Genomic DNA, 22,858 nt, shown 5'->3' on the forward strand with positions numbered 1-22,858 from the left:
CTCCAGTATTTCTACCTAGAGAATTCCATGGACAAAGGAGCCTGGCAAGCTACAGTCCATGGGGTTGCAAAGAGTCAGACACAGTCATGTCTGACTAGAAAGTAAGCATGCACTGGATTTTAATTGCTTAACAATGTTGTGGTAGTCTCTGCTGTACAGCAAAGTGAATTGGTTATATATACACGTGTATCTACTCTTTTTTAGATTCCTTTCCCATTTCAGATCGGATCAGATCAGATCAGTCGCACAGTTGTGTCTGACTCTTTGCGACCCCATGAATCGCAGCACGCCAGGCCTCCCTGTCCATTACCAACTCCCGGAGTTCATAAAGCATGTTTCAAGTGCTATGTTCTAACCTTAGTGCTTATTTTCACCTCAGCATACTTTGGGAAAATCAGAGGGGTAGAATTTTTTGTTCTTTAGGAAATTGTCATTTAGATGGGGTTATAAAAATGACCAATACATCTGTATAAATAAACACAACATGTGATAGAAATATTAAAAAATGAACATCAAAAATGAATAAATCAAAGGTTCAGTTCAGTTCAGTCGCTCAGTTGTGTCCAACTCTTTGCGACCCCATGAACAGCAGCACGCCAGGCCTCCCTGTCCATCACCAACACTCGGAGTCCACCCAAACCCATGTCCATTGAGCCGCTGATGCCATCCAACCATCTCAAGCTCTGTCATCCCCTTCTCCTCCTGCCCTCAATGTTTCCCAGCATCAGGGTCTTTTCCAATGAGTCAGCTCTTTGCATCAGGTGGCCAAAGTATTGGAGTTTCAGCTTCAACATCAGTCCTTCCAATGAACACCCAGAACTGATCTCCTTTAGGATAGACTGGTTGGAAGATCCTGGGGACAGGGGAGCCCGATGGGCTGCCGTCTATAGGGTCGCACAGAGTGGGACACGACTGAAACGACTTAGCAGCAGCAGCAGCACTCCAAGGGACTCTCAAGAGTCTTCTCCAACACCACAGTGCAAAAGCATCAATTTTTGGTGCACAGCTTTCTTTATAGTCCAACTCTCACATCCATACATGACCACAGGAAAAACTATAGCCTTGACTAGACGGAGCTTTGTTGACAAAGTAATGTCTCTGCTTTTTAATATGCTGTCTGGGTTGGTCATAACTTCCTTCCAAGGAGTAAGTGTCTTTTAATTTCATGGCTGCGGTCACCATGTGCAGTGATTTTGGAGCCCAGAAGAATAAAGTCAGCCACTGTTTCCACTATTTCCCCATCTATTTGCTATGAAGTGGTGGGACCAGATACCATGATCTTAGTTTTCTGAATGTTGAACTTTAAGCCACCTTTTTCACTCCGCTCTTTCACTTTCATCAAGAGGCTCTTTAGTTCTTCTTCACTTTCTGCCATAAGGGTGATGTCATCTGCATATCTGAGGTTATTGATATTTCTCCCAGCAATCTTGATTCCAGCTTGTGCTTCCTCCAGCACAGCGTTTCTCATGATGTGCTCTGCGTATAAGATAAATAAGCAGGGTGACAAAATACAGCCTTGACGTACTCCTTTCCACAGACTGTGGAACCAGTCTGTTGTTCCATGTCCAGTTCTAACTGTTGCTTCCTGACCTGCATACAGGTTTCTCAAGAGGCAGGTCAGGTGGTCTGGTATCCCCATCTCTTTCAGAATTTTCCACATTTTATTGTGATCCACACAGTCAAAGGCTTTGGCATAGTCAGTAAAGCAGAAATAGATGTTTTTCTGGAACTCTCTTGCTTTTTCAAAGATCAAAGTTTATGTTGAAAAAAAATGTGAACAAAATTGTGGAGGTAAAAAATAGCTTCACAGATGTGTGAATGGGAAGGGAACTATGAGAGGAACTATGCAAACTGAAGTTGGTTAGGGCTGTTAATGGACATTTTAGTCTTCACTTAAGTGCTTAAAATGATTATTTGGCAAAAAAAAAGTCTCTCTATTCATTTTAATACCATATGTACAGCTATATATCTATTGAATTACTTAGAATAAACAAGTTACATTTACTGTTGAACTTTGTATAGGATAATGGGCAATGAAATCTTAGGATGATTATTTAATTGTTTTATTTATGTTGTAAAGGAGAGGGTAAAGAGTGAAATCTTATAGTTAGAAGGCTAAATTTGTCTATATGTTAAAATGTCATAAAAATAAGAGAATGTAGAAATGTTTCCAGAAACTGGATGAAAGAGCCTTGTTGTTGAGTCGCTCAGTCGTGTCCAACTCTTTGTGAACCCATGGACTGCAGCACGCCAGGCTTTCCTGTTATTCACCATCTCCCAGAACTTGTTCAAACTCATGTCCATTGAGTCAGTGATGCCATTCAACTATCTTGTCCTCTGTGGTCCCCTTCATCTCCTGCCTTCAATCTTTCCCAGCATCAGACTCTTTTCTAATGAAACAGCTCTTCATGTGAAGAGCATAATACAGGCCATAGATTCTAATACTTTGTGGGAGTTTTATAATTTTGAATCCATTTATGCTTGCTCCTTGGAAGAAAAGTTATGACCAAACTAGACAGTATATTAAAAAGTGGAGACATTACTTTGCCAACAAAGGTCCATCTACTCATAGTTATAGTTTTTCCAGTAGTCATGTATGGATGTGAGAGTTGGACTACAAAGAAAGCTGAGCACTGAAGAATTGATGCTTTTGAACTGTGGTATTGGAAAAGACTCCTGAGAGTCCTTTGGATGGCAAGGAGATCAAACCAGTCAATCCTAAAGGAAATCAGTTGTGAATATTCATTGGAAGGACTGATGATGAAGCTGAAACTCTGGCCGTCTGAAGTGAAGAACCAAATCACCGGAAAAGACCCTGATCCTGGGAAAGATTGGAAGCAGGAGGAGAAGGGGACAACAGAGGATGAGATGGTTAGATGGCATCACTGACTCAATGGACATGAGTTTGAGTAGGCTCCGGGAGTTGGTGATGGACAGGGAAGCCTGGCATGCTGCAGTCCATGGGGTCACAAAGAGTCAGACATGACTGAGTGACAGAACTGAACTGAACTGATGTTTTCAATGTTTCTTGCTTCCTATTCTATTATACACAATATGCTTCAAATGGCTCAGTCATTTCTGTTCAGTCTCCTATTTGCCCCATGCTTTCCTTATGTGAATTAAGCATTATCACTTATTTTACATGTGCCTGATTCATGTTGCCAGTTTCTTCAAGATGCTTTCCAATGAGCTCAATCTTATGATAATATTTCATGTTCAAAAATATCATGCAGATTTGAACTTTAACATGCATTTTATCTCGTGGTTCACGGCAAATGGTATATTAATTAAAGCAAAATTGTTTAGGCTAAGAAAGAAAAGATCTCATTTCATAAGAAACATCTTAAGGGAGAGTAGAGGTAGAAGAAAATATTTAAAAATTATGCTTTTTCTTTTTAGTTTTAACTTGTGAGTTCATTGAAATGTGAAAAACCTATCATTCATATTTTTAGATTTCTTTTTATTAATTTTATTGTATTAAATAAAACAATAAAATCCCTGATGTGGTCCAGAACAGCGATTTCTTCTCTTTTTATATTAGAGGAAGTTAGTTTCTCTCAGTTAAAATATTGTTAGTAATATTTTTCTTATGTCTACTTCTATGTAAAGTTATCTACACCATACTTCCTTAGAAGGTGACTATTTTATGTGAATATCTTTATTCTAGGAATATAAGCCACTTTATGGCAGATTGTAATTTATTTGTTTTTCCACCTTTTACCTAGCACAGTAATATGCACATAGGAGGCACTCAACAAATATTTACTGATTTAAAATTCTATTATCTGCATTTACAAGAAGTTTAAACTTAACTCATTTTGAGTCATAATTTATAACTCATGGTGTGATTTTGGTATATTTTCTGAAAATATTAATGCACTGTGCTAACATGAAAAGAGTAGCTAATAGAATTCTGCTTATCATTGAAATCTTTGTGTGGGACAGGAAGAATTAAGGTTATCATTGAAATAAGATAGATTAAAATAAGATGCAAGTCAAAAATAAAATATAGAGTGCAAAAGGATCTTACAAAGTTTTGAACTATGTAAATAAAACAGATTTTCTTGCTGGGCCTGTTATAAAAGAACTTAGAACACCTTTCAAAGATAAAGAAGGAAAAGGATTACCATACTGTGATAATTATAATAAAACTCATTATTCTGGAAATGCTATAGGCCAATGATATAAACAAACTAAGTTATATAGATAAATTAATAGTAAATCCTTAATGGGTTGATAAAGTAAATGAGAATACTTTGTTGGATAGCCTTGACTGTTCACAGCATTTCTTTTTGCTACTGTTAGAGGTAGGATATTTGATTTAGGGGCAATTGATCTGACTTACTATACCATGTCATTTCTCCCCCAAATCTTAGGAATGCTGATATAATTTTGAAAATACTAGTTGTATACAAGATCCACACATTTTTAATTTGGTGGCTAGTCTTTATGTGTAAAATCATGTATATTTTCCACTACTAAATATTTATAGAAAATACATACACTCATTTCATAAGAAACATCTTAAGGGAGAGTAGAGGTAGAATAAAATATTTAAAAATTATGCCTTTTCATTTTTAGTTTTAACTTGTGAGTTCATTGAAATGTGAAAAACCTATCATTCATATTTTTAGATTTCTTTCTATCATATAGAAAACCGTGATTATTAGAATTCATGAGCACCTGAAAGCAAATCTGGAGCTCACTGTCCTCAAGGCAAAATGTAATGTTTGCTTACTATTGTTAAATAATGGTACACCTCAAGAGTTTTAACTGTATTTTTTTCCATCTTTAAACTTTATTACCTGTATTTTTCTTCAGGGTAAAAAAAAATTATGGGTCAATTTTCACTGAAGTGGGCTGGATTTATGTATTCACCTCTCATCAGTGTCAAAGGAATTGTGCCCATCATTCCCTGGACAACAGGATGAAAACCTGTCTCTGATTGGACACTAGGGATATCAGCTGTACACACAAGATAAGTGTAAAGTTGAAAAGAGAAATACACTTAATAATCATCCAAGCCTGCATGTTTTAGCTATTTGAAACTTGCATAAAAATGTTCATGAAATTATTTACTTCCTCATGCAAGAAAGCTAATATTACCATTTTTAAATCCAGTGAAATGTACTAGCAAAAAAAATTGGCTTTGCAAAGACTGCTAATGCAAAACTTTTCAAGCTGTCCATCTTTTTATAATAAATGGAAGCAAAGTTAATAAAATGACCATTCTTTACCACTTACTTAAAATGAATTTTTATTTGTTCATGGTAAGACAGAGTAGCTATTTCAGTGTATTTTAATATTGGTCTAAGCTTTGAATGACAAAGATTTGTGTATTATGACTCATCTGTAAATTGATAGGACTGAATTTTCTCAAATCAAATTTAGCACCATGACTTGGAAAATATTAATTACTGAATCACATTGCTGCTCACTGATCTATTAAGATATTTTTAGAGACATTCCATCTAAGCATGGATTTAGTTGATTATATCCATCTAGAAAGCCTGTAGAGACTCATGGTAAATTGCAGGCATTTCTTTATATTTAAGTTTTTGCTTTACAAATTATAATGATTCTGACAATACCTACTTTATTAGCTTAAGAACTGCAAATAAACCTGTTTGCTTTTGAAAGTTTTAGTAGCCACAGTTTTGAGCCGTTTACCTAGCCACAGGAGCATTTGACTTCCTGTAAATAATAAACATTTGGGCCATGGCTGAAATATTTTCTACTGGAAATAAGAGCAGTAGGACTGAGGTTGTTTAGGAAGCTGTGCTGAATACATTGTGAAGTTGAATAAACTGAGGTTTATACTGAAGCTGTAGAACTTACAGGCTGGCAATTCAGGGTTGATTGAAGCACTTGGTTGAGGCTTTCTATTTATCTGTCTCATGAGTGTATGTACATATACTGTTTTACACACACACAAACATATATAGACATATATATTATAAATCCTGACTATTATATAATCCACTTTTTGCTCAAAGCATTCCCCGCAGTTCATTATATTTATTTATATATATATATATATATATATATATATATATATATATATATGTCATTCGGAGGGATGAAGCATGATTATACTGCATTTAAAACAGTTGTTTTAGTCCTTGGTATAGTAATAAAATCTTATATGAAGCAACATTTACAAATATTCTGAATTCCCCAAATGAGTATATCACTGCCAGGTGCAGAAGTCTATATCCTCAATTCTAGAAAATATTATCCAAGTAGTTGTTACCAAGTCAATTTAATATTTTATCAATATGTATTTATAAAGCACATTTAAGTTGTATATAGTATGCTTAGCTCAGTTGGTAAGGAATCTACCTGTTATGCAGGAGACTGGGGTTCAATCCCTGGGTGGGGAAGATCCCCTGGAGAAGGAAGTGGCAAGCCATTCCAATATTCTCCTGGCATTCCAACCCATGCCAGGAGAATCCCATGGACAGAGGAGCCTGGCAGGCTACAGTTGATGGGGTCGCAAGAGTCAGACACAACTTAGCAACTAAACAACCACCACTTTAAAACACAATTATATCTATAGCTACTATGTTAATTTATTGAGATCTTTATGGTAAATATAAACCCTTTCTCAGATTCTAAGCCAATTTCAAACTTTCTATAATGTTATATTTGCTTAAGGTGTATAGGTTAAGGACTTCCCTTGTGGCTCAGCTGGTAAAGAATCCACCTACAATGAGCAAGACTGGGTTCGATCCCTGGGTAAAAGATCCCCTGGAGAAGGGAAAGGCTACTCACTCCAGTATTCTGACCTGAAGAATTCCATGAACTGTATAGTCCATGGGGTCGCAAAGAGTCCTACATGACTGAGTGGTGTAGGTTAAAGGAGAACAACCTAAACATCATAAAATATTGGCAGTCTCAATTTTTGCTCTTTTCTCCTTTTTTAATAAATACAAACATTGTTCAAATATACCTAGAAATATAGATTCTTGAGCTATGTATTTTACTGTTAATTAAAAGTTGGTTTTTTTTTTTCCCTAAAGTATTTCATTGTCCGTCATTAAATTTTACCACCAGCGTGTTGTTAGTGATCTCATTTAGGGGTTACTGAAGGAAATGGCAATCCACTCCAGTACTACTGCCTGGAAAATCCCATGAACAGAGCAGCCTGGTAGGCTGTAGTCCATGGGGTCTCAAAGAGTCGGAAACGACTGAGCGACTTCACTAAGCAGTATTAACTTATATTACTAATGCATAGTATGTCCCTTTCATTTCAAAATGATTATATTTAAAAATTATTTATTTACTAAACATTATTTTAACCAATTGAATTAATACTTGGGGTTTAATAAAATGCAGATTTTTATCAGGAATGTGTTTAGCAGTCAGCCTGTGCTTTCTGCTATGCTTTTTGTCACTTTCAATATTTTTATTTTTCTTCAGATGTTTTCCATATCTATATAGAGGGTTACTCATTAAATCATGCTATATTTTGAGAAGTATAGAATTTAAATATTCACAAAATAAAAACTTTGTACCTTTGCCTAGCATGGTACCATGGATATAGCTGGCACTCAATACATATTTGTTGAAAAACTAATCAAATGTCTCAGTTCTTTTTTGTTATTTGTGAATTGATACTGCAACAGAGGTTGAAGAATCCAGGCAAAATGGTGCAGGGATATTGAGATAAGTAAACTATGGCCCCAGTTCTCAGAAAGAATAATGTCTTCTAGGGATGAAAAATGTACTTAACTATTATATAAGGTAGAATGCAATAAGTGCTTGAAAGATATGAAAAAATGATATTGATTATGTAGAGTTATACACTTTTAAAATGTGATTCTTAGATAAATCAGATACAGAATTATTTTCAATTACTACTATATAATATGTTGGCTATTAGACAATGTAAAAATGTCTTAAAAAAGGATTATGAATGGAATTGCATTGTCATGTGAATAGTAATTAATCAAACATATTTCTGGAGAGATTTTTCAAAGAAGCATAAACCTGTGTACTCTGAAATGTCCTCATGCCCTTTACTTCTGTTCTATAGTATCAATTATTATTATTGATGAACTACCATTGTATTCTCTGAACTTGAAATTATAACTTACTTTGAAATCTGGAAGTTTGCAATATCTCTTTTTACTGAGTTTTTGACAACTGCTGCTACCAAGCAGTTGCTATATTACCAGTGTCATATAGCACACTTAAGAGTGGGCCTCAATGATTTGCCCATTGGCACCTCTGATCTTGGTAAGGATAGACCTTAGACTTTAATCATTCTTCAATTGAGGGAGCATAACTTCCTATGATGCTTTTTTCTTGTGTTCTTTAACTGGACAATTGCAGCAAAATATAATTTCAGCCATCCTTATTTCTGTGGCTATTTTTTGTATAGACAAAAAATGTCGCATTTCATTTTATATCTACTAGGTTTCTCCTGTATTTGTTTATCCAGGTTTGTGAAATCTCTTCCCCATTTATCAAGAATATTATCACTTCATTTCTAGTCTTTTTTTGTTATGATAAAGTAAGATTAGGATCAAATATAAGATAGTAGCAATTTTTCAGCTAGCAGTTAAACCTGCCAGTTGCTTAAGGGGAATATCTTAAAAAGTAACTTTTTCTCATAAAACTTTTATCTTAAATCATGCCCCTTCCTCAATGGCTTTTCCTGTTAACCAACACTTATTCTTGAAAGCCAAGGTCAAGTGGAACTCGCCATGCATGGATCACTATGCATTATCAAAGGTTTTGCTTGCTAAGTTAGTAACAGGATGTGTAGCCAAACACTAGAGCTACTAGTTATCATTCAGACAAAAGAGAACAACTTTTTTAGTTTGGATTTTAGCATATTTCTAAAGTTTTCTGAGTAGTATATGGAATACCTAAGATCTGGATTAGCACTTTTAAAGATCATGTTTTGGCTGAGAAGATGAAAGGCAACAGAAACAACAACAAATGGGGCAGGACACCAGGGGCTGGTATCTTGGCTGTGTTTCTGAAGAGGTTTTAGAATCATTAAAATGGAGACTACTTACAATGAATAATATATAACATAGTCAAAGCAAATGCTTGTTCAGGTATAGGATACTACAGATAGTATAGGCATAAAAAGATAACAATGAGTCTTCATTAACAATCTGCTTTAATCAAAGACATAATTTCCTTTAAAGTCAAAGGGCTCTTATTTGCATAATATATATTGTGAAAACAAAGCCAACAATCTTCAGAACATATAACTACACTAAATTTAGAACTCAGATCACTAAGGATTGGAAATGAATCTTGATTTTCAGAGACAGAAAGTTTAACTTAAAATATTTACCCTTGATCTAGAAAGAAGACTGAGGAAATTGTTACCACTGTCACCATTCTTGAGAAGGGGAATTAAATAGCTAGTAGAGTCAACCACGGAGAAGGCAATGGCTACCCTCTCCAGTACTCTTGCCTGGAAAATCCCATGGACGGAGGAGCCTGGTAGGCTGTAATTCATGGGGTCACGAAGAGTCGGACACTTACTGAGCGACTTCACTTTGACTTTCATGCACTGGAGAAGGAAATGGCAACCCACTCCAGTGTTCTTGCCTGGAGAATCCTAGGGACGGCAGAGTCTGGTGGGCTGCCATCTGTGGGGTCGCACAGAGTCGGACACGACTGAAGCGACTTAGCAGCAGCAGCAGCAGAGTCAACCATCTGATATTTTACAACCATGTACGTGTGCGGTTTGTCAATTACAAGAAACTCCATGGATCCTCAGTTAATCTATTCTAATTTTCCTTAACACTCTGAGTTTTTTCCTCATTATAATTGAATGAGATTTATTCATATATAGATTATCTTTTCCTATTTTAACACTACTTACAGATGATTTTTTTTTTCCTTGGCTTCTCTACTCACAAGGAAGAACTCTTTCATTGTGATTTTTGTTCTCTGGCTTATTGTGATGTAGAAATCAAAAGAACAGGTACATAGAGAGATGTACCTGAATCATATATGTGTGTGTGTCTTTTTTACCATATGGTTATGTTTTTCTGTGGGTAGCATATTGAGAAATGGTAAAGTTAAAGAGCCTTCAGGAAATTTAGAGAGTTTCTGTTGATGTATATGATAAAATGCTTAGAAGAAGGGAATAGGAGAATTGTAAAGAGTTGCTCAGTGAAATGCTTTGGAATAGACCTAGAGTATGAAAAATTTCAGGAATTAAAGAACAGATTATTTTAAAGTATTACTTGGGTAGAGTCCTTTAATAAATATAAACTAGCAATTTAGGAAAAGGTCAGTTTTCATTTCAGTCCCAAAAAAGGCAGTGCCAAAGAATTTTCTATCATATTGTTGCACTCATTTCACATACTAGCAAGGTAATGCTCAAAATCTTTCAAACTAGGCTTTCACAGTATATGAACTCAGAACTTTGAGATGTTCAAGCTGGATTTAGAAAAGGCAGAAGAACCATAGATCAAATTGCAAACATATGTTGGAGCATAGAAAAAGCAAGGGAAACACCATCCTCTTATGTTTCATTGACCATGCAAAAGCCTTTGACTGTGTGGATCACAACAAACTATGGAAAATTCTTAAAGAGATGGAAATACCAGACCATGTTACCTGTCTCCTGAGAAACTTATATGCAGGTCAAGAAGGAACAGTTTGAACTGAACATGGAACAATGGACTTGTTCAAAATTGAGAAAGCATTACATCGAGGCTATATATTGTCACCCTGCTTTTTTAACTTCTATGCAGAGTTAATCATGTGAAATGCCGGGCTGGATGACTCACAATCTGGAATCAAGATTGCCAGGAGGAATATCAACTTCAGATATGCAAATGATATCACTCTCATGGCAGAAAGTGAAGAGGAATTAAAGAGCCTCTTGATGAGGGGAAAGAAGAGAGTGAAAAAAGCTGGCTTAAAACTCAGCATTCAAAAAACAAAAATCATGGTATCCGGTCCCATCACTTCATGGCAAATAGGTGGGGGATAAAATGGAAGCAATGACAGATTTTATTTTCTTGGGCCCCAAAGCCACTGTGGACAGTGATTGCAGCCATAAAATTAAAAGATGCTGCCTCCTTGGAAGAAAACCTATGAAAAACCTAGACAGCATATTATAAAGAAGAGATTTCACTTTGCTGACAAATGTCCATCTAGTCATAGCTATGGTTTTTCCAGTTGTCATGTATGGATATGAGAGTTGGACCATAAAGAAGGCTGAGTGCCAAAGAATTTATGCTTTTGAGTTGTGCTGCTGGAGAAGACTCTTGAGAGTCCCTTGGACTAAGATCAAACCACTCAATCCTAAAGGAAATCAGCCCTGAATATTCACTGGAAGGGCTGATGGTGAAGCTGAAGCTGCAATACTTTGGCCACTGAAGTGAAGAGTCAGCTCATTGGAAAAGACCCTGATGCTGGAAAAAAAATTGAGGGCAGGAGGAAAAGGGGGCAGCAAAGGATGAGATGGTTGGATGGCATCTTTGACTCAGTGGACATAAATTTGAGCAAACAGTGGGAGATAGTGAAGGACAGGGGAGTCTGGCGTGCTGCAGTTCATGGTGTCACAAAGTGCTGAACATGACTTAGCGACCAAACAGCAATGTCTAGTTGTTAGACTATTACCAAAAAATGGAGTTTGTATTATGTTAGCCAATGTTCCTAAACCTCCACTCATTGCTTCTAGCACTTCTCTTTAATGCTATTCATTCACATGTAACAAATAATTATTGAGTATGCTGAGTGCCAAGGGCCACTCTTTACTTTGAGTAAACAAGATAAGCAAAGTTCTTAGTGCTTTGTGGACTAGATTCTAAGAAAAAATATATAACCTTAGTAAACAAATAAAATTGTGGTAAATTTTATGAATTAAATAAGGTGCTGAGGTAGAGAATTGAGAAGAACGAGGTAGAGAAGTAGGCATCCTCATAGGATTTTCACAACATGTTTTTTTTCTGAGGGGATAATATTTAAAATTAAGACATAAAGGATAAGAAGCTAGTCATGAAAAGTGTAGGAAGGAGAGTGTTCTAGGCAGAGGAAAGAGCTTACACAAGGAACTGAGGCATGCAGTAGCTTGTTTTAGTTGGATTGGGTTCAAGGGACTGAATGAAATACATATGGTAGGAGTATAATTAACCAAGTTGAGTAGCACAAGATAGTTTGTGTATTTGAGGGCCATATTTTACTGAGTTTTTGTGTCTCATAATAAGGATTTGGACATAGTAAGGACCTTGGACGGCCATTATGGGATTTTAAAGCCAAAGAAAAACAATGATCAGAGTTACCTTTTGACAAATGTAAATATATCTTGTGAAAACAAGGGTTATGGCAGAGACCAATAGGAAACCATTGATATTTCTGTTTGGAAGAGATGTTTATAGATTATACTAGAGGAGTGAAGTGAAGTCAGAGAGAAGCAAACAGATTTGAAATAGATTTAGAAAGTAGAATTGCTGAGATTTAAAGTGTTTCAGAAAGAGCATAAAACAGAGATGAAATTCTAAATTTCTATGATTTGAATAAGAGAATGGTATCCTTTTAGAAGATAAGGAAGATGGAAGTTGGAGGACATGAGAAGCCTGGATCTCTATTACCTCTTCTCTATACTTATGCATGGCTTATTTATGTAGGTCTTATTTTAAAAATAATTCAGTAGGTAGGCTCCTTTCTTTTCATATTCCAGGGTATCTTTAATCTGAAAATCTGTTGCCCTGACCTGACATAGTACTTCAGCTATGGTTCTGATCAGAAATAAATATGGTAAGACTGTCATTTCCCTCATTCTAGATAGAATACAGCATAAAAGTCATCACACAATAGACTTTTACTATAGTCTTAATTAAAATATTTTTTATCATTCATGTTTTCAATAATATTATTTTAGTGATTAATGTACTTTCCCAACTGCAGTATTTATTCCTATTAAAATTCATCTATTCCAATTTGACCCATTGCTCCATCTATTTGTAATCTTTTAAATTTGTCTGATCTTAACTGATTTTGTTCTTTTATCACCTCCTTTGAAAATTTGATAAGAATTTTCCTTATAGTTTTATTCACATCACTCAGATAAATATTGATCAGCATAGGGCTAAGAACATGTCCATGTATCATGACATTAGAGAGCTCCCTTCATTTTACTAATCCTTACTCTTTTCCATATGATAACCCGACATCTCTGATCTGTACCTAATCATATTATCTTTCTATAAACTAGTGAAAGTATTTATCAAACGTTGTTGAAATTCAGGTCTATCTTATAAAGGGTATTTGAACCTGATTCTGACTCTGTTAAAAATAAAATTATACCTGATGTAATTAATTTGTTTTCAATATATACTGCTCCTTGGTGATTATTTCTTTTCTAAATGCTACCAAAAATCCTTAAAATATTTCCCTAAGTTATTGAAGACCAATGTTAAGGTTAAGGTACTTTAGTTAATAGAATATCCTTTCAGTTATTGAAAACAAGATACTTATTATATTATCTCCAGTGGTATCATGACTTGCTTTCTCTGTGATTTTGAAGATCAATCAATAAATGGGTACATCCTTCCTTTTTTTAACTGTAGTTTATAAAACAAAAATACAATTTTCTTTATATTAACAGCTTATATAAGTCTCAGTTCATTTGAAGTTTTAGACTCTGATCATCTTTCTATAGATTTGTTTCACATCACGTATGCACCCTGTGTCGTGGATTCTTCTTTTATAAAATCCAAGGAAGGGAAAATTATTTTAAATGACAAACAATGATATGTGAATTATATATGAAAAAGGATAAGGGGGCAAACCAATATATATATATTGATTTGACTTGAGGGCTTTAAAATTTCATGATTCTGCAAATAAACTTTGTGATAGAGTTTGGCTATTCAGATTTGACAAATACATACACTAAAATTTTTTTATTCTTCTAGAGGGGTAAAGGAATAAGTACTAGTAGAAAAAGAATTGTTGAATGTACCATTTCATTCTACTTTTATTATTTTCTTATAAGGAGAATGTGTGAGATCTTTTTTTTTTTAATTTTATTTTTAAACTTTACAAAATTGTATTAGTTTTGCCAAATATCAAAATGAATCTGCCACAGGTATACATGTGTTCCCCATCCTGAGCCCTCCTCTCTCCTCCCTCCCCATACCATCCCTCTGGGTCATAGAAACAGTCCATTTCTATCACTGAATTAGAATTTGAATTGATTTTTAACATATGATGAATTACATTGTTAAGAGGGAGAGACAGAACGTGGTTACCAAAATAAAGCAAAATTCATAGAAGTAAAAGGATACAAGAATGATAATATGGCATGAAGAAGATTGATGGACAAATTTGAGATTGAAAAAGACTTTGAAGTTGATTGTTAAGATTTGGTTGCAAAACAGTAGTCTACATTTTTCTGTCATACTTTGTTTAGTGGAAAGAGTTGAACTCAAATGAAAATAGAAACAGCATTACTTAAAATATTGCCATTCTTTGATAATGTGTTACTATGTATTACTATAATTATTCTTGATAACCTTAAGAAAAATTTCTAAATATAGAGAAAATAGGTGAGCTCAAAAGTAGCTACCTGTTTATCTTTCTAGCAAAAAGTAGTACTTTTGTCATGTAAGAAATTAAAGTAGTATTGTGTAAAAGTTATGAGGGAAGGATTTTTTAGAGCAGAATAAAAATTGAGATTCATTCCAGCACCAGATAATACCGAGTACCTAACACAAACATTAAAAAAAAAAAAAATCCTTGCATAATGAGTCACTGCATAGAGACTGTGTTTTCAAAAAATAATTTAGAGAACATATAAAATTTAAAAGATAAAAAGAAATTCAAGGATATTTAATTAAATATGTCTATTACATGGTGTAGAAATTTGTTCATAAAGTTGTAAATGCAGGGGACTAGGACACATATCCAAGAGTTCCTTCTAAATTGTAGAGTAAAAGAGGTTTTGACAACCAGACAGTTGAGGCAAGGGACTATGAAAAAATCTGTTTAAAAATTCTATCACCTATCATATGTTAGAGAATTTTTGTGAGGTTTCTCCCCTTGGATGAAGGTATTACTATTCCCAAGAACTAGAAATAAGTACTAAAAGGTTTAGAGGAAAGATAGGACATCATAACTCTTGAGTATGTTGTGTCTGTGAGATTTCCCAGGGCAAAAGAGCTCAGTTAATAATTGTTATGAGTGTCACATAAATATCTATAAAGAGTATACAATAATGGCAAATATGATAAACACTATACAAGTATTCGATAAACAAATATACAGAACCAAATCTCAGAAAAGAGATCTACCTGAGAACACACACACACCCATATATATATATATATATATATATATATATATAGGTGTGTGTGTAAATATATATATTTACAAATTCATAAATGTATTTACAAATTACAAATATATTTATGATTCACAAATATATATATATACACACACACATATAAATATATATGGCTAATCAAAATTTAGACCAGTGGTTCTCATCAAGGAAAGCGTAATATCCTGGGAAGGTGTTTTCAAATACAAGCATATGTCCCTTCCTAAAATTCTAATTTTTTTTTTTTTCTGTAGCAGTGTGTTAGTTGCCTACGAATGTCTGGCCTTCTCTTCTTTTTTGGTAACAGACCCGCCATTTCACTCCAGGAAGTAAAGTCCATAGCACAAAGGCTGCATTTCTTGCCCTCTCAGTTTTAGTTGTGGGAAGTCAATGAGATGTGAACAGAAGTTACTGGAAGGGCCTCTAGGAAAGTTCCTTAAGACAACGTGGCCTGTACCCTTTTATCATTTTATCCTTTGCTCCATCTTGCTGACTGAAATATAGATATGATATTTGATGCTCAAGTAGTTATCTGTACCAATCCTGAATGGACTGTGAAGAAAGAGATAACACAGTATCAATTATTAAATCATTCCCAACCAGTTTACAGTGATTGTATAGTTTACATCTGAGAGTGCCTCCGCTCTCCGCAGAGCTCCTTATCAGTATGCTACTTATTATCCTTTCCACACATACTTTTAAGGCTTGTGATAATTCTGGCCCCAGTTATTTCTTCTTGTTTTACTGTCTTTTAGTGTTCTGTGAAATAATTTTGTCCCTTCTTTCTTAGAATCTTCCTTCAAGCTCTCTGAAGGAAAGCTTCTTGCTTCTTTTGTTTATTCTTACTCCTTCTCCCTTGGAATTCCTTTGTCATGTCACCCTCCTGACAGATCCCCTTTCCCTTCCCCTCAATCTCTGTTAGAACACTGTCTTAAGTATATCATCAGCTCTTAATAGGAGGGCTGTTTATCAGAATCATACATAATGGAACTCTTTTCATCTTTTCTAAACTTTGCCTACCTCATAGGTTTTGCTGTTGTTTTTTAAAATAAAAGTCAATCATGATAATGTATTATAATACATGTGAGAGTTCTTTGAGAACTCTAAAACATATATGAGATATTATCATTGTTGTCATTGCTTTTATTTTCTTTCCACAGAGTATATATTCTCCTGTTGATTTAAAATATTCTACTGAAAAGAGAAAACATGTTTCTTCTATTTTATACGAATTAAAAACAAGAAAACCAAGATATCTCATTCAAAAAGGTTAGTTATATGAATTTTTAAATTATATTTAATGAACATATTTTGATGAAGAGTAATTATATTTGTTAAACATTGGGCATGCTAACATGAACTATAAATATGACTCCATGAAATATATGTTGAGACTTCTAGATAAAATATCTATATCTCATATAATATTTTATAAATATATATATATTCAGAAAGTTGTTTTATGAATATGAAAGCCCTGATTTTGACTAGAAGTTGGGAATTAGAAATAAGTATTATCAAGAAGGGTTCCCTCAGTGGATCGGCAGTAAAGAATTTACCTACAATGCAGGAGACGCAGGAGATGTAGATTTGATCTCTGGGTCAGGATGATCCCCTGAAGGAGGGCATGGCAACCCACTCCAGTATTCTTGCCGGGAAAATCCCATGGAAGAGGAGTCTGGCAGACTACAATCCGTGGGGTTGCAAAGAGTCGGACACACTGAGCAACTGAAAACACACACACATATTAGCAAGAACCATACTGAATTTTTTGGTTACTGTATGACTGTGTCAGCATGATACATCCTTCAGGAAATCTGTCAATTATCAGATTAATATAAATCATTTAAATTAAAAATGATATAAAATGTCTTTCAGACTTTGAAGATAATTATTTCTTATTACACAAAAACTTTTATCTTAATAACATTTTGGTCATCATATCTGTGCATACATGCTAAGTCACCTCAATCATGTCTGACTCTTTGCAACCGTATGGACTGTAGCCCACCAGGCTTCTCTGTCCATCGGTTTCTCCAGACAAGAATACTGGAGTCGGTTGCCATGCCATTGTCTAGTGGCTCTTCCCAACCCAGGGATCGAACTCTCATTTCTTATGTCTCCTGCATTAGCAACTGAGTTCTTTACCCCTAGCATCACCATCATATGTGTACTTGTATTTGTTTTGCTTTTGAAGAATTTCTTCTGATAAAATGTTGTATTCAAAGCAGATGACATTACTTTATCTCTGTCTTTCACAGAAGACTAAAAAAACCAGTTCTGTAAAATAATTAGAAGGTCTTACAATTTTTCTCAGTTTCTCTTCAGTTTAGTTCAGTTCAGTCACTCAGCTGTGTCTGACTCTTTGTGACCCCATGGACTGTAGCACCAACTCCCAGGGATTTTTCAAACTCATGTCAATTGAGTTGGTGATGACGTCCAGTCATCACATCCTCTGTCGTCCCCTTCTCTTCCCACCTTAAATCTTTCCCAGCATCAAGGTCTTTTCTAATGAATCAACTCTTCTCATCAGTGGCCAAAGTATTGGAGCTTCAGGTTCAACATTAGTTCTTCTAGTGAACATGCAGGGTTGATCTCCTTTAGGGTGGACTGGTTAGATCTCCTTGCAAGCCAAGGGACTCACAAGAGTCTTCTCCAACACCACAGTTCAAAAGCATCAATTCTTCAGCACTCAGCTTTCTTTATAGTCCAACTCTCACATCCATACATGACTACCAGAAAAACCATAGCCTTAACTAGACGGACCTTTGTTAGCAAAGTAATGTCTCTGTTTTTTAATATGCTTTCTAGGTTGATCAGAACTTTCCTGTCAAGGAGTAAGTGTCTTTAATTTCATGGCTGCAGTTACCATCTGCAGTGATTTTGGAGCCCCCAAAAATAAAGTCTGCCACTGTTTCCCCATCTATTTCCCATGAAGTGATGGGACCAGATGCCATAATCTTAGTTTTCTGAAAGTTGAGCTTTAAACCAACTTTTTCACTCTCCTCTTTCACTTTCATCAAGAGGCTTTTTAGTTCCTCTTCACTTTCTGCCATAAGGGTGGTGTCATCTGCATATCTGAGGTTATTGATATTTCTCCCAGCAATCTTAATTCCAGCTTAGCTTTATCCAGCCCAGCATTTCTCATGATGTACTCTGCATATAAGTTAAATAAGCAGGGTTACAATATATAGCCTTGATGTACTCCTTTTCCTATTTGGAACCAGTCTGTTGTTCCATGTCCAGCTCTAACTGTTGCTTCCTGACCTGCATACAGATTTCAAGAGGCAGGCCAGGTGGTCTGGTATTCCCATCTCTTTCAGAATTTTCCACAGTTTATTGTGATCCACACAGTCAAAGGCTTTGGCATAGTCATTAAAGCAGAAATAGATGTTTTTCTGGAACTCTCTTGCTTTTTTGATGATGCAGTGCATGTTGGCAATTTGATTTCTGGTTCCTCTGACTTTCTAAAAGCAGCTTGAGCATCTGGAAGTTCATGGTTCACGTATTGTTGAAGCCTGGCTTGGAGAATTTTTGAGCATTACTTTACTAGCATGTGAGATGAGTGCAATTGTGCAGTAGTTTGAGCATTCTTTGGCATTTCCTGTCGTTGGGATTGGAATGAAAACTGACCTTTTCCAGTCCTGTGGCCACTGCTGAATTTTCCAAATTTGCTGGCATATTGAGTGCAACACTTTCACAAAATTATATTTTAGGATTTGAAATAGCTCAACTGGAATTCCATCACCTCCACTAGCTTTGTTCGTAGAGATGCTTCCTAAGGCCCACTTGACTTCACATTCCAGGATGTCTGGCTCTAGGTGAGTGAGCACACCATCATGATTATATTGGTCATGGGGATCTTTTTTGTATAGTTCTTCTGTGTATTCTTGCCACCTCTTCTTAATATCTTCTGCTTCTGTTAGGTCCATACCATTTCTGTCCTCTCTTGAGCCCATCTTTGCATGAAATGTTCCCTTGGTATCTGTAATTTTCTTAAAGAGATCTCTAGTCATTCCCATTATATTGTTTTCCTCTATTTCTTTGCATTGATCACTGAGGAAGGCTTTCATATCTCTTCTTGCTATTCTTTGGAGCTCTGCATTCAAATGGGTATATCTTTCCTATCCTCCTTTGCTTTTTGCTTGTCTTCCTTTCACAGCTATTTGTAAGACCTCTTCAGACAGCCATTTTGTTTTTTTGCATTTCTTTTTCTTGGGGATGGTCATCATCCCTATCTCCTGTAGAATGTCATGAACCTCCATCCATAGTTCATCATGTACTGTGTCTATCAGATCTAGTCCCTTAAATTTCTTTCTCACTTCCACTGTATAATTGTAAAGGATTTGATTTAGGCCATACCTGAATGGTCTAGTGGTTTTCCCTACTTTCTTCAATTTAAGTCTGAGTTTGGCAATAAGGAATTCATGATGAGCCACAATCAGCTCCCGGTCTTGTTTTTGCTGACTGTATGGAGCTTTTCCATCTTTGTCTGCAAGGAATATAATCAATCTGATTTCAGTGTTGACCATCTGGTGATGTCGATGTGTAGAGTCTTCTCTTGTGTTGCTGGAAGAGGGTGTTTGCTATGACCAGTATGGTCTCTTGTCAGAATTCTATTAGCCTTTGCCCTGCTTCATTCTGTACTTCAAGGCAAAATTTGCCTGTTACTCCAGGTGTTTCTTGACTTCCTACTTTTGCGTTTCAGTCTCCTATAATGAAAAGGAGATCCAATTTGTGTTTTAGCTCTGAAAGGTCTTGTAGGTATTCGTAGAACCATTCCTCTTAAGGATCTTCAGTGTTACTGATTGAGGCATAGACTTGAATTACCGTGATACTGAATGGTTTGCCTTGGAAATGAACAGAGATCATTCTGTCGTTTTTGAGATTGCATCCAAGTATCTCATTTTGGACTCTTGTTGACTATGATGGCTATTCTATTTCTTCTGGGATTCTTGCTCACAGTAGTAGATATAATGGTCATCTGAGTTAAATTCACCCATTCCGGTCCATTTTAGTTTTCTGTTTCCTAAAATGTCAGAGTTCACTCTTGCCTTCTCCTGTTTGACCATTTCCAATTTTCTCTTAAACCCTTTAAAAAGTATTATGATAAGAACACTTAGCATTAGGCTTACCCTTTTAACAGATTTTTTATGTGTACAATAAATTTAGCTATAAGCATAGCAGATCCTTCTGACTTTTCCATCTTGTATAACTGGATATGTATAATATCTAAACAGTAGCTCCCCATTTTACCTCCCTCCATCCTTTTAATTCTTAAATATTTGATTATTTTTCTTTTTAAAAATTCATGGTGGTGTCTTTATCCTTACTGATTTTTTTGTCCTCTGTGTACATGAACTCATCAAACTTTACCAGAATCTTGTCAGTGGCTTTGTTTGTTATTTCATCACGTGTCTATTAAGTTCATGTACTTCATATATTTCCTAAAGCTCTGCATCTTTTATTTAAAAGTAATGTTATTTTAATCCAATTATTTAACTCCTAGGTTTACAAGCCAAAACGAAATGAAGGAAATATAGTAGTCCATGCTCCATACCCTCCTACTCACTTTTGTTGCTTCCTAGAGCAATAATCTTTTAATAATTTTTGATGACTCTTCTGTTACTCACTTTCATATTTCCAAGTAATATATTTATTCCATTAAAATTTCTTTTTTAATTTTAGATTTTGTATGCAATTTCTACTGTGAAAGATGGAGATTTAATTATTTATAAATCCTCCCTAATACACATTCTTAACATATCCCCTCCCCTTTTCTCCCAATAGAATTATATTATCACTATTTGGGTATTAATTAATAATTAACATTTTAATTATTATGGCTATATAAACAGCTACTTACAGCTGAGTCACACAATATACTAGGCTATGTTTGCCTTCTTATACTATTATTTAAAAACTGGTTTGGAAACCTCATAAGAGTCAACTCTCACCAAGCACATCCATACATATATATTTCTTCAATATACTTCTGCTTGAGACCTTAATTTGCTAATTTAATCAGGATTACTTGCTTTCTAAACTTGTTTTTAATGGACATCACTTCATCTTGGTGCATTCATTCAGTACTGTGATCCTGAGAATTCATTTGTCTCATATACTGAGTTATGACCTGTTTACAGGGTTGTATATCTTTTTTCTTGGTTTATTTTCTTATATTACTACAATACTTTCTTACTAGTTTACAGAGAAATTATACATTAGAAGTAATTTAAAAAATTAAAAGCCTAAAATACTTTTACACTACATATATATTTAATTGATGATTTAACTGTGCAGAATCTTCATAGTTTTCTCAGAATTGCTTCATTGTCTTCTAGCTTCCAGTGTTACCTTTGAGAAGTCCATTGCCATGTAATTCTCATTCTGATGTGTGTGAACTTCTGTTTGTTGTTTTTGTCTTCTGACTAGAAACATTTAGTAGTTTATCTCTGTACCAGGTATTCTGCGGAGAAGGCGATAGCACCCCACTCCAGTACTCTTGCCTGGAAAATCCCATGGACGGAGGAGCCTGGTAGGCTGCAGTCCACGAGGTTGTGAAGAGCCGGACACAACTGAACGACTTCACTTTCACTTTTCACTTTCACGCATTGGAGAAGGAAATGGCAACCCACTCCAGTGTTCTTGCCTGGAGAATCCCAGGGACGGGGGAGCCTGGTGGGCTGCCGTCTATGGGGTCGCACAGAGTTGGACATGACTGAAGTGACTTAGCAGCAGCAGCAGCAGCAGCAGCAGGTATTCTGCAATTTCACAGTGATTTGGCTCAGATATTTGTTTGCGTGAATATTTTCTTTTGATTCAATTTATTGTGACTTTTCAATCTGAAAATTTATAATCCTCATTTGTCAGTATTTCTCTTGTCTTATTTAAGGTAATACACATATTAAATATAACACAGAACATACCATTGTAACCATCTTAACTGTACATTAAGCATATTTATATTGTTGTACAACCATCTGCAGGAGCTTTTTATAAACTCTTTCAACTGGAATGCTATACCCATTGAACACTAACTTCCAGTCCTCCCATCCTCCCCTTTTCTGGAAATCACCATTCTACTTTCTGTCTCTAGAATTACTATGAGTGCGATCACTACAGGTATTTTTATATAAGTGGAATTATACAACGTTTGCCCTTTATTTAGTGGCTTATTTTAATTAGCATAATATCTTTAAAGTTCACCCATGTTGCACCAAAATTGTTTTCCTTTTAAGGTTGAATAATGTTCCATTATAACTAGGTACCATGTTGTTATCCATTCATTTGTCAATTGGCACTTGGGTTGCGCTCACTTTTTAGCTGTTGTGAATAATGCTGCTATGAACGTGGATGTACAGATATCTCTTCGAGACCCTGTTTTCAGTTGTTTTGTGTGTATACACAGAAGTGAAATTTCTGGATGATATAATTTTATTTTTATTTTTTTGAGGAACTACCATACTCTTTCCACAATGATTATACCACTCTACATTCTCAATATTAGTGCACAAGAATTCTAGTTTCTCCACATCCTGACCAACA

General features: G+C 35.3%; 1 protein-coding gene across 1 annotated transcript in view; it reads left to right on the top strand.

The window, feature by feature from the left end:
• The window catches only part of LRRIQ3 (leucine rich repeats and IQ motif containing 3), a 216,186-nt gene that overhangs the window by 120,707 nt on the left and 72,621 nt on the right, over positions 1–22,858 (top strand). Inside the window, exon 6 of the mRNA XM_055585477.1 lies at positions 16,471–16,579. Within this exon, the coding sequence (XP_055441452.1) occupies positions 16,471–16,579 (109 nt within the window). The remainder of the gene's footprint in view (positions 1–16,470; positions 16,580–22,858) is intronic.

Source organism: Bubalus kerabau, chromosome 6 (genome assembly GCF_029407905.1).
Source record: "Bubalus kerabau isolate K-KA32 ecotype Philippines breed swamp buffalo chromosome 6, PCC_UOA_SB_1v2, whole genome shotgun sequence".
NCBI lineage: Eukaryota > Metazoa > Chordata > Mammalia > Artiodactyla > Bovidae > Bubalus > Bubalus kerabau.